Raw genomic sequence first — 18,553 nt, forward strand, 5'->3', positions numbered from 1 at the left:
TTTTACACACTGGTTGAAGAAGGAAAATCATATGCACACTTAAATATAAATGTAGGATGTTCTGCTGCCGTTTTCTAAAGGTGTGTGTGTGTGTGTGTGTGTGTGTGTGTGTGTGTGTGTGTGTGTGTGTGTGTGTGTGTGTGTGTGTGTGTGTGTGTGTGTGTGTGTGTGTGTGTGTGTGTGTGTGTGTGTGTGTGTGTGTCCAGGGTTTGCAGGTGAAGGCAGACTACGTTCCTCTGCTCCAGTCACTGGCTACGTACGGCTGGAGACTGACCTGTGTGTTGCCCACGCCCGTCATCAAGACCAAGAGGTATCCAACACACACAAAAACACACACACACACACACACACACACACACACACACACACACACACACACACACACACACACACACACACACACACACACACGCACACACACTAAAAATCAAATATCACTTTAGGAGCTTCCACTGTGCGTTGCAAAATAAGTAGGGATGCGCATCTCTCCTTTCAAGAAGGATTTGATAAGCATCTCCAGACATGGCCCCTGATAGGATACAGCAACGCTTGTTTAAGGTTCAAAGGATTCGGTGCGAGTTGATTTGAAAATCGATGCGTTTCAATTTGATGTGAATTGATACACTTCCATTTGTTAGATTTCGAGATGCAGCATTCAATTCTTTACTCAGCCAGTACTGACAGATAGCATGCACTGATTCAAAGAGTACTTTGAATAAAAAACAAAATTGTAATTGACCGCAATAGTTAAGAGTAAAATAAGTACACAGCCAATAATAACAAACTTTATAAGCCACAAGATACAATTAAGGAAAACCTTAAATGCTAGACTAAACAACATTGTACTTAAACTTCTATTTTCATAATGAACAGGTTCAGAGCGCACAATTTAAATTCAGCATATTTTAAGTATACACTATAATCCCCAACAATCCAAATGGTACACGCCCCCGAGGAAACCCCCTACACACATGCAATGGTAGTGCCAGGGACGCTAGGAGTGGGGGTCCTGCGGGGGCTGTAACCGCAAGGCAAAGAAGTTTACCTAAATAAACAATAAGAAACTTTGGTTTTTTGAGAGAACGGAATGGGTGTTCATTAAATGGTTGAAATCCAATACAATGTACACAATGTACGATGTTTTTTCTCTGCACTTGCCTGATGCAAGTGCAGAGCACGTTGCCAGGCGTGAACGCGAAGCAGTAACTGTGGGTTCAAAGAATAATATCTGATCCCTTTAATAATTGCCTCAAAGCCAAACAGCACAACAAACCCACCGTTGAGGCCTTGTTGTTGTGCTGTACACTTTTTGGGGAAATGCCGAGGGAAAGAATCTCCTGCTGAGCCGTTTCCTCAGTGTGCTGCTCCTCATTTGCATTCGGCCTGTGTGTGTCTGTGTTAAAGAGTTCAAGAGCCTTGTTCTGTTGCTACCCGTATAGCGTGGCTGGGGCTCGGTCCACAATAAAACGTCCTCTGACTGGGTATAAACCTGCACTGTGAACTGTCCCTCGCTGAATATGGTACTGGGCAGCCTTGACCTACAGCCAGGTGGTGTTCAAGGTTACCGTCTCTTGTAGTGTACAACTTTCTTAAAGTAGGATAAATGTTGTTGGCCATTCAAATGAATACAACCATGAATGAGGCGTAGCATTTAGCATGATGTCATTATGTAGACTCCGCACCCCCAACCCTGACTGACTTCCTCCGTGTCTTGATAGCCGGCCCTCACTCGCCCTGAGGGGTAATGAGGAAGTACCCGCTTCCTCATTATGAAGAAGCGAGGAATCAGTCCTAGCCCGGTTAAACATCCAAGCATGAACATGGCTCAGTTTGCTGGAGTTATTGAACTTCAATGAGACAATTGCCTTACAGTAAAATGTTACTTTCTACTGTCCAATCACAGCGCCACAAGTACGCAAATGGACACGTCAAGTTGTGAATTATACCTAACCAGGTAGACTGCATATTGTCAAAAAACGTTGTGTCAATTTTCTGATCCACAGTCTTACATGTGGCCAACAGTAGCCAACCAATACTTTTGCAGCGTAAACATTCAAAATCAGGGTCAAGGGATTACATTTTTAAATAAATAATAGCTTTATTAAATCCTTACATGATTCATTTGGTTACTTCTTATGTTACGTAATGTTCCAGTGGCCTGAAAAAGGCAAGTCGTACTCAAAAGAGGAACAAGTCCATGTGAAGTCATTCCCTGCATGTCTTCATCTCTTGTAATCTTACAGTGACAGCTGGTCAGTTCATTTATCATCATCATCATCATCCCATACAGACACTTCCGAAGTGTTCAACTTTTGAATACATCATCTGAAAATAATCTGAAAGCCAGGAGGCTAACAGCAGATTTTATAAATAATTTTGATACATAAATAGTATGGCATTGGAGGAAAATCTACAACGTGGGACAGACAGACAGACAGACAGACAGACAGACAGACAGACAGACAGACAGACAGACAGACAGACAGACAGACAGACAGACAGACCTTTAATACTTGGAGCAAATGGGTCCTATAATGTCACATTATCAAGTATACTTTTTTTACTTTTTTTATTTTTAGCTAGATACATATCTTATCACATTTCATTATTCTGGAATGCAAGTTTAGATTATCTCTCTCCATTCTAGTCCTAAAAAACACACAATAGTATGTACAAAGATAAGGGGAAGGTTTCATCAATAGAAGGCTCACTGTGTCGGGCTGTATCACACTAACGATCCATACACCCAGTAGTAGCAGCAGCACTACGACTTGAAGACCAGTTTTCCCATCCATCAGTGCGCTGACCACAACGCAGCGCTCCTCGTGTACTCCTGACCGTTTCGGAGCACAGCTGATTAATTACATCTCTATTTCTGTCCCAGGGTCTGTTTTATGACTACAGTTCCCCCTCCCCTCCGCCGCCTCCGTCTCCCTCCTCTGTTCTCCATTTCAAAATGCCTCAACACAACAGGCGCAACATGACTAATTAATCAGAGTCGGCCTACATACGAGGACGCCGCTCGTTTCTCTGCTAAAAAAACAATTAGCGGCGAGTGGAGCGATCATCTGATGATGCATCAGATGATGCATCAGATGATCAGTGTAGTCCATTAAGCTCTGTTGTCTCTGTTGATATTCACAGGAGAGGGGGAGGGGACGCATGGCCGGGTGGACAGAGCGTGCTCAAACGGGTGCCGTAGTTTCATAGTTTCTGCCATGGGTAGAGAGGGTCACAGCAGGGAACAATGCAGTCATCTCAATAGGCTTTGGGCTTAACACACCGTAAGCCGTGGCGCAATAATTGGTGATCAACATGGGAATCATGCAATTATCGAAGCGGTTGGTGAATAGGCCAATTAAAGAACAGGCCAGTTATTAGATGGAGTATAATGATAATAACTTCACAGCTTTCCTAACTCTGTAATGGCTAACACTCAATTTCAATTATAACTAAGCCAAAGAAGACCCCGGTGAATACGGATACATAAAGTAGTTCAGACAGCTTTAGGGATGTCTCGTACCCTGGGTCTTTCAGCCGGGTATCAGACCCTCTCGTTAACATGACCTCATAGAGAGTCTCCCTCTTCAGGGTGCTTTCTCAAGGCCTCTCATCCTTCTGGGATTCAGGGGAGTTTTTCCTGGTCCTATAAGAGGGCGTAGGGTTAGGGTGGTGTCATCTAATCTGGCCCTGTGAAGCCGATTTGAGACCGTCACTGTGGCCTAATGCCAATTCATCCCTTGCCCCTGCCACTTAGCCCTACCCCTATGTTATCTCTGTAGGGAAAGGATGTTCCAATCCTTGTTTTGGATAGAGAGGTAAGGCCAAGTCTCTCCAAACAGTAGCTTTTCTGAGAGATACCCAAAACCGACATCAGACAACTCACAGAAAGCCTTGTGGATCACTGGCGAGATGGTGGCCAAACGCTGCAGAAGCAGCAAAAGAAAACCACAAATGGAAATGATTAGAAATTATGATCTTACCTTAGTTTAATGTTGTTTCAATGTCTTAGACCATGTCATTTAAGTTCTCTACAAGTATAACAAAAAAGGACTAGCATGCTGATCACATTTCTCACTTCCCCCCCTTTGATGGCGTATGACGTCTGAATTCCAGCTGCTAAGTTGCTGCCCTTATTACCGCTACTCTAATACTAGTGCAGACTGGCAGGGTAGGAGCACGGGCGGTTGGCCTACAGAGCACCGCTGTTCTGTAAAGAAGTGGCCTGGTAACTAAGCAGCATTGTTATTTATTTGACGACTTGTTTCATCGATTGACAGCATGAAACGTATAGGTTGTGAACGATTTGTGAGCGTTCAAGCATTCCTGTCTCCATCAGATAAATGGCAAATGTCATTATGATAATGCCACAGTAGGGAGGCAATTTGCTGATGACAACCGTAAAAAGGATGCCTACAGCCCACGCAACAGAATCACCACAGCTAAAGACGGCATTGTGAGATTCTAAATGTCCGGCAATGAACTTGTCTCGTGTGGCTACGTGAACACCATCGATGACTACTGCTGACGTAGCAGGGTCTTCAAGGGTTGTTCCATTTTACAGGAGAAGATTTCAACCACCTCCACATGTAACCCTGACCCGAGGGGCAATTCGAAAAGCGAAGGGGCACTTGAAAAAGAGGGGTAGGGTAAAAATAAGAAACGGGATTGGGCCTGCGATTAAAAAGCAGTACAACCAAGACCAGGCTAACCTGGTTTGGCGAGTGAAGGACTTTGGTAGTGAGGAACTGTACATCTCTGATGCCTTCGACAAGGCGCTGTGCTGACAGACCTTTCATTCCCTTCAGATGAGCCTGGCATCAGCCAAGAGACGCGTACCTTTGTTCCAAAATAGACACCGGCTATTGCTCTACGACAATTCCAGTTATAACAAGGAAGTGTGCGCACCGAGTCTGACAGCTAATAGACGGCGGAAGGGGGGAGAGGGGTGGTTCAGTAAAGGCCTGTCATTTTTTCTGAGATCTGGCGGTTGGGCTGGTGTGTGCGTGCGTGCCTGCGGGTGTGTGTGTGTGTGTGTGTGTGTGTGTGCCTGAATGGTGGCCGGGAACACCAGGGTAATGGGAAGGGGAAAACGACAAATGGTAGTGTTGGATGGCGTATCAGAACCCCGCCCCACACACACACATGCACACACGCACACACGCACACACACACACACAAACGTTGTTATGTTCTCTGCCAGAGCAGATTCCTACTCCCTCTGAAGTGGATGGAGGGAAGATTTGTGGCGGGCTCTTAAGTGTGTTGTATGCCGCCATCATAAGCGAACCGCTGTTCTTCATTTCGAAAGGCAAACGGCTTAACTTGTGACGGCGGCATTTCTATTCAGTGTGGGATTCAGTGTGTGTGGTTGTGTGTGTGTGTCTGAGGTTATGAACACATGAGGGTAGGAGAGAGAGCGATGCACACATACATTGGCATAAGCATGCACCCCCACGACACGCACACAATTGTGTGCCGATTATTGAATAGAGCTACTTCCTTGTGGTAAAGAAAAGTGACTCCACTTAAACTATGTAGGAAGCAAGTGAGTAGGGGGGAGTAACTACAGGGAGGGATGAATATTGAAACCATCAAAGATCAGGGCTGCCACACACAGGATGCCTTGTTAGCGAGAAAACAGGTTTTCTTCAGTGTGTGTATGTGTATGTGTGTGGGGGGCTGTGTGAGGGGAGATGAGTAAAAATAGACAAAAGACAGCACACGCATGCGAGACAGGAAGCCCACACAAACCTGAATCTGTGTTTCCTGCCACGATTAATCCGTCAAGCGCACTAGCACTAGTGTAGATTAGTCTCTTTCACAGCACGCAGTGTGGTCTGTTCCCTGCACAGGGGGGGGATTAGTTCACAGATTCTCAGCGTGCTCGGGAAGCCTCGGAGGAGCAGAATAAGATTTCACAAGTAGCAAAAGACACACACACACACACACACACACACACACACACACACACACACACACACACACACACACACACACACACACACACACACACAGTTCAGAAGTATCCATTTGACAGTTGGCCTCCTTTTGTGTAGCAATCACAACAATATGGTCGCCTCCAGCTGAGTTTAGCCAGCATCAGATCGTCAAGGATCCTCCCAGTCGGAGCTCAGGCCAGCTCAGCAGCCTTACAGCATGGAGGAGTCAGGAGAAGTCAACCGGGCTGGAGAGCCCAGAGCAGCACCAACATGGGACCCTCGTTGCCAACATTAATCTTCCCTAACTGCATGAACATCGCTGTGCAGTTGTATGCATTTGAAAGCGTGAAAATATGTTTTGCAAGCATACAGTCCAGACCGTGTCATAATCAAGCCAGTTAGTTTAACTCCCGTTCCTTTTTTAGCCGTTGCTGAGGAAATTCATTCCTCAAAGAAAGGTTGCTCTCCAGATTTGCAGATTAACTCAATTTCCGTTATTTGTTTTTCCATCTTCTCCACGTTTATCTTGCGTCTGTCCCCTCCTTTCTTTTCCATGTTCCTCCGGGTTTCCTGTCCTCCACTCTGGGTCTGCCAGCGATGGAAGTCTGTCCACCAAACAGATTGTTTTCCTGCAGAGGCCCGTCCTGAGCAGAAAGAAGAGGGAGCCCAAGGTAGGTGACCTCACATTCCTCTCCTTGTTGCTCTTGGCCAGGGAACGGGTGGAGGGGCTGGAGGTGGAGCAGGGGAGGGGTGGAGGTCCACTCTCAGCACAACTTCCTTCCCAACCGAGCGGTCTTATCTACCATTCAGTCGTCTGGTACAGTGATTCCCAACTGGAGGGAGTTTCTGAGCGGGTCGCAGAGCATATGCCGAAGCTTAATCTTCAGAAAGACGCTCCTGAATTATCTAAGGTTTCGATGTCTTATTTTATTGAGTACAGCCTTGCTGCAACTTTTCATTCGCTGCATTTTTATGTCGGTACTTGAAGGCAATTTTGACAACTGTAACTAGGACAGTGGCTCCCAAAAAAATAAAAAAATTGGAGATTGTAAATAATGTTTATGGCAGGGATGGGGGAATGTGTCATAACGATGGTCATCATGACCCAATGCAACTTTGTGATACTTTTTAGCTAGCAACATTGTTATGTATGACCGTTACATGAGCAATGTTACGACATGTGCCATACACAGTGGTGTAATACTAATACGGGTGTGTCCGCCTGTAGCTCAATGCTGAAGGGAAGTGGCCCCCCATCTATCAGATATGTTTGCCATAACTGTGCCTCCATCTGTACCCCCTGTTATCTTGAATTACCTCTCTCAATTAGCAACTTGTGAATGTCAGAAGTGTATCGTTTTTGCAGCCAATAACATGAACCACTGCCTAGACAGAGCTCCAGACAAGAGATCCACACATCCACACACCTCGCCTGTGTCCCGTCGACGTCTCGAAAAAAATATGAACATGTATATGAAATTTAGATACAGGTCATTGAAGATTAATGTAGAGGGTCAGCATGTTGCACAAGGGGTGATATATGTGGTTCCAAGCCAAACAACATACATCTGATCCACTACCCCTTATTTCCTGGAGCTTAACATAAATATGCAATAAGCAATAAGCAACGACTGGAGACAGAAGCTATTGGGGGCGGCGGCTAATGTCTTCCTCCCAAACACGACTGTGGGCGACAACCCCCGAGTCTCCACATTTGTTTCTCACAGCAAAGTGAAAACGCATTGCGTTCTCCGTGACCCCGATTTAAATTGCCTGGGTGCCACGCTCCAACACTAATGGGCCCACTGGGAATAGTGGGGGGAGAAATGTATTGTCTCTCTCCGCCATTAGGTCCAGGATGCACAATGTCCTTTCATAATCTTGGCCAGCAAAGAAAATATTTGTTGTCTAAAATACATGGGAAAACCAAACACATATTGGAGAAAGGAAAGCCATTTGTTTAGAATGACTGCAGGGCCTGGAACACAACAATAATAACAGCCTGCCTTAGAATGACCTTCTGTCTACGCATTAGCCACAGCCATTTCAATTAGTTTGTTATCCATGGGTAATATTAAATCTACTGTGATCCGTTCTTAATTAAGTCTACGCGTACGTACACCCAAACGGCCGGCAGCACATTGACCAAACGACACACATTCCCCACAAACACATTCAACCCTCTACTGCACCGTTTATCCATTTATACTCTCTCTTTCTTTCTCTCGCTCTCTCTTCACAGAAGCTGATCTTCAAGTCCCGAAGCAAGACGAACAAGAAGTGCATGAAGGAGGCCGCCTCGGCAAAGTACAAGAAGAAGAATAAACCTGGAGCGTCGACCGGAGTGAAGGACCTGGAAGATCCCAAGATACACGCAGAGGATGGGGAGAAGGAGGCGATGCGGGCAGCAGCTAACCAAGATGGCGGCGGGAGCCCCAGCCAGAAGCCGGAGCAGGAGAGAGAGACCAGGAAGGAGCGGGAGAAAGAGGAAGAAGATGGGAAGATGGACAGCGAAATCAAGGTGTCTGTAGAGGAGACATGCAAGCGGGAGGAAGGAGAGGTCCAGCCGGCGCACAAGGGAGGAAGAGAAAACGGCAAAGAAGAGGAAGAAGAAGAAAAGGAGACGATTGAGGAAGAGGAGAAGAACAAGGAAAGCCCACAGGAAAGGGAGGCGGCGCAAAGAACAGATGAGCCGTTACAAAATGGAGAGGTCGCCTCAGACATAGTACCGGAGACGGAAAAATCGGAGGAAATCCATGGGAGCGCGGTGGAGGTGGTGGTGGTCGTCAATGGGCTGCGAGAAGACGACGAGGTGGAAGACGATGACGAAGGGCTCCTCACTAAACTCCCGGAAACGACAGAGGAAGCAATCACCAGAGAACCTTTGGCAGAGGCCGATCCGACCAATCAGAGCCCGGATGGAGCTCAGTAAACCTTCCCTGGCAGCCAATGAAAGTTATTCCCCCCCTCCTACCTCTTAAACACCCTATATCTGGAGAATAGGTTGAAGCCCTGTAACGTAATCTCATCCCCAAGTATCCCTGCTATCGGCCATGCTTAGCCCACCCCTGGAACCGATTTCCTGCAGCCTCAGAGCCCCGCAATCTGTACGATGACCCTCAAGCCCACAGCATTACACATACTGAATGTACCCGGGGGAATACCTAGTTAGGATCACCATTAGGATCCCACCACCCTGGAGAAAAGAGAAGCCGATTGTACATGACGGTTCACAATGAAGGTTGAGCGTGTAACAAGGCACTCGTCCTCAGAATACCGTGATAAAGACCTTGTCAACCTGGTCCCGTTATACACGGCAGAGATCTGCCTTCAGGGCGATCTGCCAGAAAGCCCTGAACCAACAGAAATCTTTAGGAAGTCAGGTGACGTAGTAGGAAGATTGACCAAGTGCATGAAGGAGAGAGGAGGTCTTGATGGATGAATGGGTCAAACAGGGGTTAGGAAGCCCTGAAGGCAGACTTCTCCCAAGTGCCGGGTGCACCACAGTGGGATCCCAGGAGAGGTTTGGTTGGAGGAGCAAAATAACTCTCGAGAGGACGATGGTGCGAGCTGTTCCGTTGCGACAGGCAATCCAAAGTGAAGCAAAGTTACGTTTACGATAAGCTCGAAGCTAAGTGCTGCAGAGTGGGAACGCCCGATAATCAGATTGTTATGTTTTGGTGGCTCACCTTGCATTAAGAATGTTCCGGTCAAACCGAGGTAGATCAAGATGTGGTGAAAAAACACATCGGAATGAGTGTGGCGTGTGGAAAGGAAATGTTTTTTTTTTAACCCTTATTTCATGACTTTTACGATCAATTTACAAGATAGAGAGAATGAGAGCAAGAGAGAGCAAGAGAGAGAGAATCGAGGTTGTGAGCAAGAGCCGGGCATTAGGCGGTTCTATAAAAGAAAATGAATAGGCCAATTTAAAAATAACAGCAGTTTATATACCGCATTCCATCTCAACGTTTATTTGATTATTTTCTCCACAGCTTGTTAAGCACCTCTTAATAGGCATAATTTCTGACAATAACAGAGTCATAATGTGATGTTTCGCTGTATCGTGTTGCTTTTCATTTTAAAAAGGATGTGTCGACATTGATGCTATGAAGCGCTCATAAGCCTGCTAATGGCTTTTGTCGGCGGGGTATCTGTCAGAAATCATACATTTATAATAGGGGTCACGTATGGGAGGGGATCCAAAGAGGATATTGACAGCAAATCACAGCTGAACTCAATGGCTGGAGAATAACAAATATTTCTGTTCTAAATGAGAATAGATATATTTCAACGACAGCGCTAAGGAAAATGCACATTCATTCATTACATACGTTATTTTATTTGTATTTTTATATGCTGTATGATTATTATATTTTTGCCCAATTAACAGGGCTGCACTTGAAAATATGCATTTTATTTTGGATTTGAAGGTTTTACTTTTTATTGTTGCTTTTCTAGTTTCATTATGGGATGGACATTTGTTTGAACATTGTAACAAAATCTGCCCGATTCCTGTAGCTACTATTAACTGCCACCAGCCACCACGGTTGAATATGTAGACATCATTTTCTTCAAAGGCACGACATAAAGTTAAACATTATTTGTTCTCGACATAAGAGTATTGTGTTGATATTTTGAAGGTATGCTTAATCGTTTCCTGATAAATGAAGGTTTGAGGGGAAAAAAAGGGTTGAACCGAAGGTCATCCTTGTGTTTTTGTCCATATACATTTACGAAGGTTTTGATCCATATTTCAGATGTGTACCATTTAAATGTTTTTTTTTTTTATTGTGAATGTTCTGCTTTTCAGTTGAATCGGTCAAGCGACCACTGTGACAGAGTGTGACCGTCAGAAGGAAGGAGGTTCAGTGCTGCCTGCGCCGTTTCTGCTCTAAACGTGTGGATATTTCTGATGGCCTGTACCTTTAGCTATACCTCCTCAAGGGTGGCTCCATCCCGTGTGTGGGAGGGTGGGAGGTCATCACTAATGGCAAACAAGGTCAGGGGGTCACTGTTGAAATCAGAGGGGACTTTTTCAACAGCTGTAGACCAGGGTCTTTTGTGCTGGCACAACGTATAACCACTCTTGATATGCAGTGAAGATAGTAGCTCATTCCGTAATATATAATTCTGTGGTATTTTATCTTGCGTTTATTTTTCCCTTCTGCGTTTGTGTATGCTTTGGGATATTTCCGCAGTAATAAGCACTTATTTTGTCAATGACACGTATTTTTGCGTCTTGCGGCACAGCTGGGAATCAGTGTGACTTGTCAGGTCCCATCAGTTGGGCTAGTGTTTTTTTGGTTGGAGACTACAACAAATATGAATTATGGAAGGCAATATCAAAAGACCCATTCCAACAGCTGCAGTAATCATTATGGATAACCCCCCCCCCCCACTCACCCACCCCTCCCGCTGAATCTCGGATCAGGTTATTTCTTCAGATTTAATCATGTTTTTCATTTTTCTCAGGAGTCAAGATAACTGTCATCTCTCTTCATGAATATGAATGTGTTGCTATCAGTATTCTGCCTTACGTACAAGCGAGTCGGAACAAAAGCCTGCTGCCGGTGTTTCACATCTGTGGCGCATATTCTGACATTCATTCCCCTTTGACATTTAGCTTTGGGGAGAAAACAAAAGTGTTTGGAAAGATGGGCAAATCAGGAGGTTGTGATATTCAACACAAACCCATTTCCTCTTTTGTAGCAGATTTTTTTTTTCAGCCCCTTCCGTCAGATGGGGACGGACGCGACCTTAACCCTACCTTAACGCAAAGAATCGGGGTCAGAGCTCAGCTTTCCCTCCCCATCCAGAGCAGTTCGCTACCTTAGGTCAAGATGTTCCCATCTCTCAATGCTTATTGGCTAGCACGACCTTCCAATGAGAACAATCAGTTTTGTCCTGTTTAAAAAGATTGAAATAAAAAAATAAACAATGGAAAAACACATTTTGAGCAGAGCTACACCAATGCTTCAGCAACGTATACAACCGCAACCATGTATTCTTTCATGTAAAAAAACACATATTATACAGTTAACCGTTGTGTGTAAACATCGCCTCTGAGCCTGACTAGATGAGCTGGTGCAATTGTTCTCAGTAATGCTGTAACACAGGCGATCGGTGGACGCCACACGTCTGTCTTTGTGTCTAGAAGTGACAGAAAACATGATATCGTAGGACATTTTGGGCTTTGTTTTCTTTTCCAAGCAGTGCGTCACTCGCAGTCCCGTTAAGATCTGCCTCGATCATTTCCTTCAGCTCGGCTGCCGTCTTGAATGTGGAGTATCTTTGATCACGGCCTGCGGTCACTTCCGCCAAGTTTGTCCGCCATCGAGGAAGAAAATAAATATTATTTTATCTTCATCCGCCATGACTGTGTCCACCTTCCCATTGATATCATGACATCTGTACAATTTGTATATTATAAATTGATTTATATTTAATGTCTACACATGGCTCTCGTCTTTTCTTGTGTTAAGGGTACCACACACACACCAACACAAATGGCAATCATGTCTACCTTGTTAGTATTTATGTTTGATAAAGAAATCCTGCATTATTAGGGATTTTTTCACTTTTCACTTAGGCTATTAGGGGATATGTAGGTAAAATCATTAAAAAGCCAGCGGAGCGCTTGGTCTACATCGAGCTCATCAAAGACCCACTATGTGTCTGGGATTAATCAAACAGAAAGTGTTCAGGGAGAATCTTTTCTTTTTCCCCGGCCCTTTGTTAAGGCGCCCTCCTCGTTGCCTTTGAAATGGAAAAGTAATTTCCAAGAGCAAATGACGGCTTCACTTCATAAAGCAAAGTAAAAGAGCCCTCTAATTCGATAGAGCAGGCCAGCGCCAGCAGTGATGGCCCTTGGGGAGAATCAAATTATTGTTTCCATCAAGAGAATATTGGTTTCGAGAATGAAAAAAAAATTACAAAGAAAACGGAAAGAAAAAAAAAAAAAGCATTTCGAATTTCGGCTCTATCTGGTTATTGCCTCCTTCATTACCATGGAAACGGTATACTGGATCATATTCTTAGATATTTCATAACTCCATCAACACAATGGGCCTACCATCCGGTAGCTGAAAGCCCACGCTGCATCTTTACGCCTATGCATCAATGATCCCGATGGACCCAGCCCCTCATGACTCCTGGAGTCATGAACGCATAACTTGATTATGTAAACAACTTCATAGTCACAGTCAAGGTAACGCATTGTAATCTAGGAGTCAGTTAGTACCAAACCCGAAGGCAGTGTCTACGGTCATTAACGTTACGGAATCTGAGTCCAGCCAAAACAAAACCACCCAGGTATTAACGGCGCTTGAATTACAGCAGGCGGATAACGACGAGCCGCTAAGCTCATCAGAGCACCACAGATCTGCTGTAGCTTGGATATTAAACTTACGGACCGGGGCGGTAGAGGAACTAAGGTTTCATTTGGAGCTTTACAATGAGGGCCCATTGGGTAACGGTTCAACTTCTGCTGACAGCTGCACCATTTCACAATTAGTCCCCCTTTTGGAATTAAGAAAAGGTTTTCTTCACTGTTGATTGGTATGCTGCTGTAAGAGAATATTAGCCGGTGGGCAAATCAGCATAGACTATTAGCCTAAGGGGTTCTACGGGGAATTAATTGTATTAGTCCCACACTTTCGAATCTACAGGTTTTATGTAGAAGCCAGACGTGTACAGCGTTGCATTTAAAAGACAGCGTGTGTGTGTGTGTGTGTGTGTGTGTGTGTGTGTGTGTGTGTGTGTGTGTGTGTGTTTCTATTATTTATATGCATCATACTGTCCTATTCAGTCCACCTTCACATCACTGCCATCTAGTGGTAACGTAGGGGACCACGTTCACACTCATCACGCGGCAAGCAAGTGTCGAGAAGGCAGTGGTGGACACATGTTTTGAATTATACCGACACAATTTGGTTCCGTCTAAACACACGCTCTCTCATTGAGGGTCGACTCGGTTAAACATACTGTCAAACGCACTTACAAAATACACTTCAGTAAAGCCACTCGAACGGCGGACTCGCTCACGCGTAGGCCTACTACCCCCATATCTAGTGGGAACATCTCGGCTCAGCACAAATCCCATTGACGGCAGCTCGTATCCTACGGTACGGCCGGTGATTAAATTAGGCGGCAGTGTGTTCTCTGTGTCTCCATAAAAATGTGTTGGAAAAAAGAGAACATTGAATCAGTGTGTCCACGTCGTAAGATTAACACGCCGCCTCGTCCATTAATTAACTCAATCATATTTGCGAGTGCAAATCACCACCTTATCAACCTTCGTCAGGCTCTGAAGTTTAAATTGATTAATACCCGTTCTCTTGTCATTTCTTAATTACCTTGGTTTCGGGAGAATGGTAATGCTTGTGTCAGCGGCTCTGCGTTATGATGACTTCGCTGAGAGCTTATTGGTTCATTAGACAGGAAATAAAAACACGCTGCCCTCGTGCTAATCAGGGCCTTTCGAAGAAATCTCAGCACAAAGATAACTTTTGTGCTGGCAAAACTCAATATTCCCAAAACATTTTAGTTTACAACAGTATACTATGGAAGAAGTCATACCACAGTAGCCTGGTTTTGGTTTGGAATACATTTTTAATGTTTTGATTTTCCATACTCAGGAGGACGTTAAGTCGTCAGTGTCGGCCTTCTACGCACTTGCCGTCAATCACTGAGAACAAAAGACAGTGAAAACGAAAATGTTATGAACAAAATCTTTAGGTGTAAACCATTCTTTTTTTCATATTTGCTTTCCTTCTTATTTAATTCAACGACATACCAATTAAAAAAAAAATCTCTAAATCAACATTTAACCGACAATCCACCATGATAATCAACAGGACAATCTGCGTTAACGCCCAACCATCGCATCAACCACCACCAGACAGTGTAAAAACACAAACAAGCAGTCGATCAAGGGGGTCAGCCTGGTCTACTTTCCACCCATCACCTGACCTGCTGGGGTCGATCGCAGCAGTAGAAGCGCACGTCGTTGAGGCTGGAGTCGTCCAGGCCTTGCTGGTACTCCTCCACCTTGGACTCGAGACCACAGATGCCTCCGCTGGGGCAGACGGGGCTCCAGAGGCCGTACTCCCCCCAGCCGGTCCCCGGGCCCTCCAGCACGGGGTGGCTGCTGCAGCGGAAGCGGATGTTGTTGACGGCGGTGTCGTCGCCGAACAGACCCTGGTGGGGCTCCACGCGCAGCTGGAAGGACTCGAGAACCCCCCTGGGGCAGTACTGGGGCTGGGACCACTCTCCATAGCTGCAGGGGGGGGAAGTCGTTGTTAGGGTTTGGGATCTGGGTTCGATCCCCAGTGTCTATAGGCGTCCTGGAGCACGGTGCCTGGACACATAACGGCTCCTTAATTACAGCAGACTTTTTATATTATAGCAGTATCTGACTTCACTGTAAGTCGCTCTGGATAAAAGCATCTGCTATATTCAGCCTTAATGTGTGAATAGTTAAGTTAAGTTAGTATAGCTATACATATGTGGCAACATTTATACTGTGCGCTGTTGCCACACACACAACTCGGAAGATGTTTATATAAAGGCACACATGCATGCAAACACACTTGATTATACACCAGTTCATTCATACAATCAAACACACACACACACACACACACACACACACACACACACGGAAACACACACACAGATTGAGCTCAGGTGTTTTTTTCAAGGATACAAACACAGGAGAAAGAAGTGGGAGTTGAAGTGGTAGGTCTACAGAGAAGGAGAGGGAATTAGAGAAAGAGAGAGGAAGACGAATGAGTGAGAGACACTGGGAGGAAGCCAGGTTTGTGATTCGGTTTCAAGGCCCTGGGTTAAACCCTGGCAGAAACAACCTCCTTATCTAACCGTGGGAGCGACTGCCAATCTGTTTTGTGAAAGTATTTGTTTACTCTCGGATTCACCTGTTTACAGCAAGCAATTTCCCATTCAGAATTGAAACAAACACCAGGTGCAGTTACAGACATGATCACAGTAAAATAGATTTTTTGATATAAGAAAAGTAATCCATATGTTAGGCTAGGTGCTAGATATGAAATCACTGCTCATGATGCCAAAGTATTGTATGTTATGTGTTGTAATTTAAGAAAGCTCTACAGTTCTTTTTACAGGTCAGTTGAGAATATAATCAGCAAAACGACATACATAAGTGTCTTACTTTATAATTAACTAAAACTGATCAAGTAGGAGAGGGTTTAAATAAGAGAGTGTGGGAGAGAGAGAGGTGGTGCGAGAGAGAGAGGGAGAGGTCTAGAACCTGTGTCAGGGGCGGATCTAAAGAAGATGACAGGTGTCTATCTAAATATATAAACAGTTTTATAGATATATATATTTGTGTGTGCTTTCCCATGGAGGCCCTATATCACCCTGACTGTATGTGTTCTCTACCTACTAGGCTGGCCTTTGTGGGACTAGAACCTCCAATCTCTACCACTGACCAACCCATATGGGAATTTAACCCGTGTTCCACTACTCACCAGCCCACATGTGACTAGAACCTGTTTTCTCTGCCCTTACTGGCCAATATGAGACTTGAGGCTGCGATCTCTACTCACAAGCCCACATGAGATTCAATGGAGTACAGGAAGCTGCGGTCTTCGTCTCTGGCACAGATGAGGCGGACTCCGTTCAGGGCGGTGTCATCCAGACCGTACTGGTTGGACTCCACCTGGCAGATCACAGAGCAGCAGTTAGGTTCCCGAAAGGTCCTGACAGAGGTCACACCTTCGGTTCTTTCATCCATCCATCCAATCTCAATGGGAGCCTGTGAATACTTTACTAGTCTTAAAGTAAAAGAAAAGTACAAAAAATTGTGACTTGTCGCTTAAAGAATAAAAAAAACGCCTTGATTGATCCGCTTTGTTTCTTAAAAACCCCCTACCTTGAATAATAATGTAAGGAATTAACGACTCATCCCTATCCCACCTATAAAAACTAAAGATGGGTTAGGGACACATTACAACTAATACCAAGCTCACCTATTACAATTGATCCAAATCTCACCTAATATTTTTTTTTCTAAATTCATACTCCTACTACGCTGCTGTTACCCGGACGCTGAAGCCCACAGCGTAGAACTTGTCGGGACACATCTCGGGCCAGGTCCAGTTCCCAAACTGCTCTCCGTTGGGCACGTTGATGACAGAGGAGTACTTCCTGCTGCTGAACTTCAGCCCGGCCCGCTCGACGGGCTCCTCCTTGCACCAGCCGGACGCCACCAGCGCAAGAACCGCCACCGCAGCGTACATCAGGTAGCCCATGTTCTCAGCAGGTCAGTAGTGAGGGAGGTGAGGAGACAATGAGGTGCAGACTTTTATAGATAACTCTATGGGTGTGTTTTAGAACCTTTCCCTCACGTGCTCCCTCCTCTTGCTCATTCACTACGACTTCGAGGGGATCTAGTGGTTAGGAGTCGAGCATGGGGGATAGGAACACAACTTTCCAGACCTGCTTTATGAGTCTCATCTCCACAGCATTTTCTGCTTCAGTATCCTCCCTCCCAATGCTGCTACGACAGCCGCTATAGGTTGCTCCTATACGCTAGGTACAATATTGATTTAGGAAATGTGGGTGAGTGGAATTGTTAAAGAATGACTAATGTAACGCAGCCTCGGGGCATGCAGGTGAGGGGAGGTGTGAGGACACTGCTCTGATGCTGATCAATAATTAACAGAAACGATATAAGTAGCATGGGAAGTAACAGATGCTAGCCAGAGGTGAGGAAATGTGTTGTCACACATGCCCACGCACACTGATCAGGCTATCAGCCTGTGCATCCATCTCTACAATTTAATTTTAAACTCAGAGCCAAACCTCCACTCAGACACTTGGCGTCTGAGTAGCTTGAGAGAGGGACGCCGCTTGAGTGAGGGAGATTCATTTTACGGACCACCATGCATGTGAAGGATCTGGAAATTATTAATAGATCTATTCTAGGAGCATAGCAGAGAAGCTCTCACATCAGGTCTTTCAAGTACTGTAGAGAAGAGTAGTGATGGAAGTGTACTTGAATTTGATTTGAGACGTCTGACCCCTCTCACTCCGAATCCTCCCTGGAAGGGTGATTTTGCTAACCCTGGAAAAAGATTTAGCTTTAGAAAGTTGATTATTTCCAAGGTACTCAATCTCTCATTGTTCTGTACTACAGATAAGACATCTAAAACTCAAAGAACATTTTATAGACCTGATAGTGCTGCTACCTGCTGGACAAAGTAAAAACCACACCCTTATACATGATTTTTTTTTTAACCATCAATGAAGAACATGAATAGGACGGCTAATCCAGAGCTATTTAGATTAGATCTCTCCAAAGCCTCTCGGCTGATCTATCCATCATACATCTTGGTGGACACGCCCACTTGTGGTGTCACTAGAGGGAACATTTGGAAAAGGTTTGTTAAAGCTAGTCAAAATCACACCCGTTGGTAAAATAGGGGACCTTTATCACATGTTACATGTCTAATGTCAACTAAATAAAAACCTAACCAACATACAAAAGGTCCACTAGTAGCAAAGCCACTAAGGGTTGTTTATTTAAATTATCACAGAAGTGAAACTTATAGTCATACAAATAGTGG

The 18,553-nt window shown here is 44.9% G+C and overlaps 2 protein-coding genes across 3 annotated transcripts in view; one reads left to right on the forward strand and one right to left on the reverse strand.

Annotated features, from left to right (window-relative positions):
• LOC132467291 (raftlin-like) overlaps positions 1-8,972 on the forward strand; it is a 74,508-nt gene extending 65,536 nt beyond the window's left edge. Inside the window, exons 8-10 of the mRNA XM_060064479.1 lie at positions 207-310; positions 6,538-6,613; positions 8,185-8,972. Coding sequence (XP_059920462.1) covers positions 207-310; positions 6,538-6,613; positions 8,185-8,874 — 870 coding nt within the window. The 3' untranslated portion in view covers positions 8,875-8,972. The remainder of the gene's footprint in view (positions 1-206; positions 311-6,537; positions 6,614-8,184) is intronic.
• Positions 8,973-14,535: 5,563 nt separating this feature from the next.
• On the reverse strand, positions 14,536-17,436 carry LOC132467292 (vitelline membrane outer layer protein 1 homolog). 2 transcript variants are annotated; one of them, XM_060064481.1, is made up of 4 exons: positions 17,027-17,436; positions 16,532-16,644; positions 14,916-15,222; positions 14,536-14,631 (listed from the first exon to the last, which is right to left on the reverse strand). In XM_060064481.1, exons 1-4 carry the CDS (start codon positions 17,234-17,236, stop codon positions 14,629-14,631), a joined length of 633 nt encoding a protein of 210 aa, XP_059920464.1. In that variant the 5' UTR covers positions 17,237-17,436; the 3' UTR covers positions 14,536-14,628. The 2 variants fall into 2 exon arrangements, with proteins under 2 accessions (XP_059920464.1, XP_059920463.1); XM_060064480.1 differs by having other exon boundaries at positions 14,911-15,222.
• Between the last annotated feature and the right edge of the window lie 1,117 nt (positions 17,437-18,553).

This window comes from Gadus macrocephalus, chromosome 11 (genome assembly GCF_031168955.1).
Source record: "Gadus macrocephalus chromosome 11, ASM3116895v1".
Classification (NCBI taxonomy): Eukaryota; Metazoa; Chordata; class Actinopteri; order Gadiformes; family Gadidae; genus Gadus; species Gadus macrocephalus.

Coding starts and splice junctions, on each gene's coding strand:
- LOC132467292 (XM_060064480.1), bottom strand. CDS start 17,236: ATGGGCTACCTGATGTACGCTGCGGTGGCGGTTCTTGCGCTGGTGGCG. Junction 16,645..17,026: donor CTGTGGGCTTCAGCGTCCGG/GTAACAGCAGCG, acceptor GTGATCTGCCAG/GTGGAGTCCAACCAGTACGG. Junction 15,223..16,531: donor ATTGAATCTCATGTGGGCTT/GTGAGTAGAGAT, acceptor CCCCCCCTGCAG/CTATGGAGAGTGGTCCCAGC.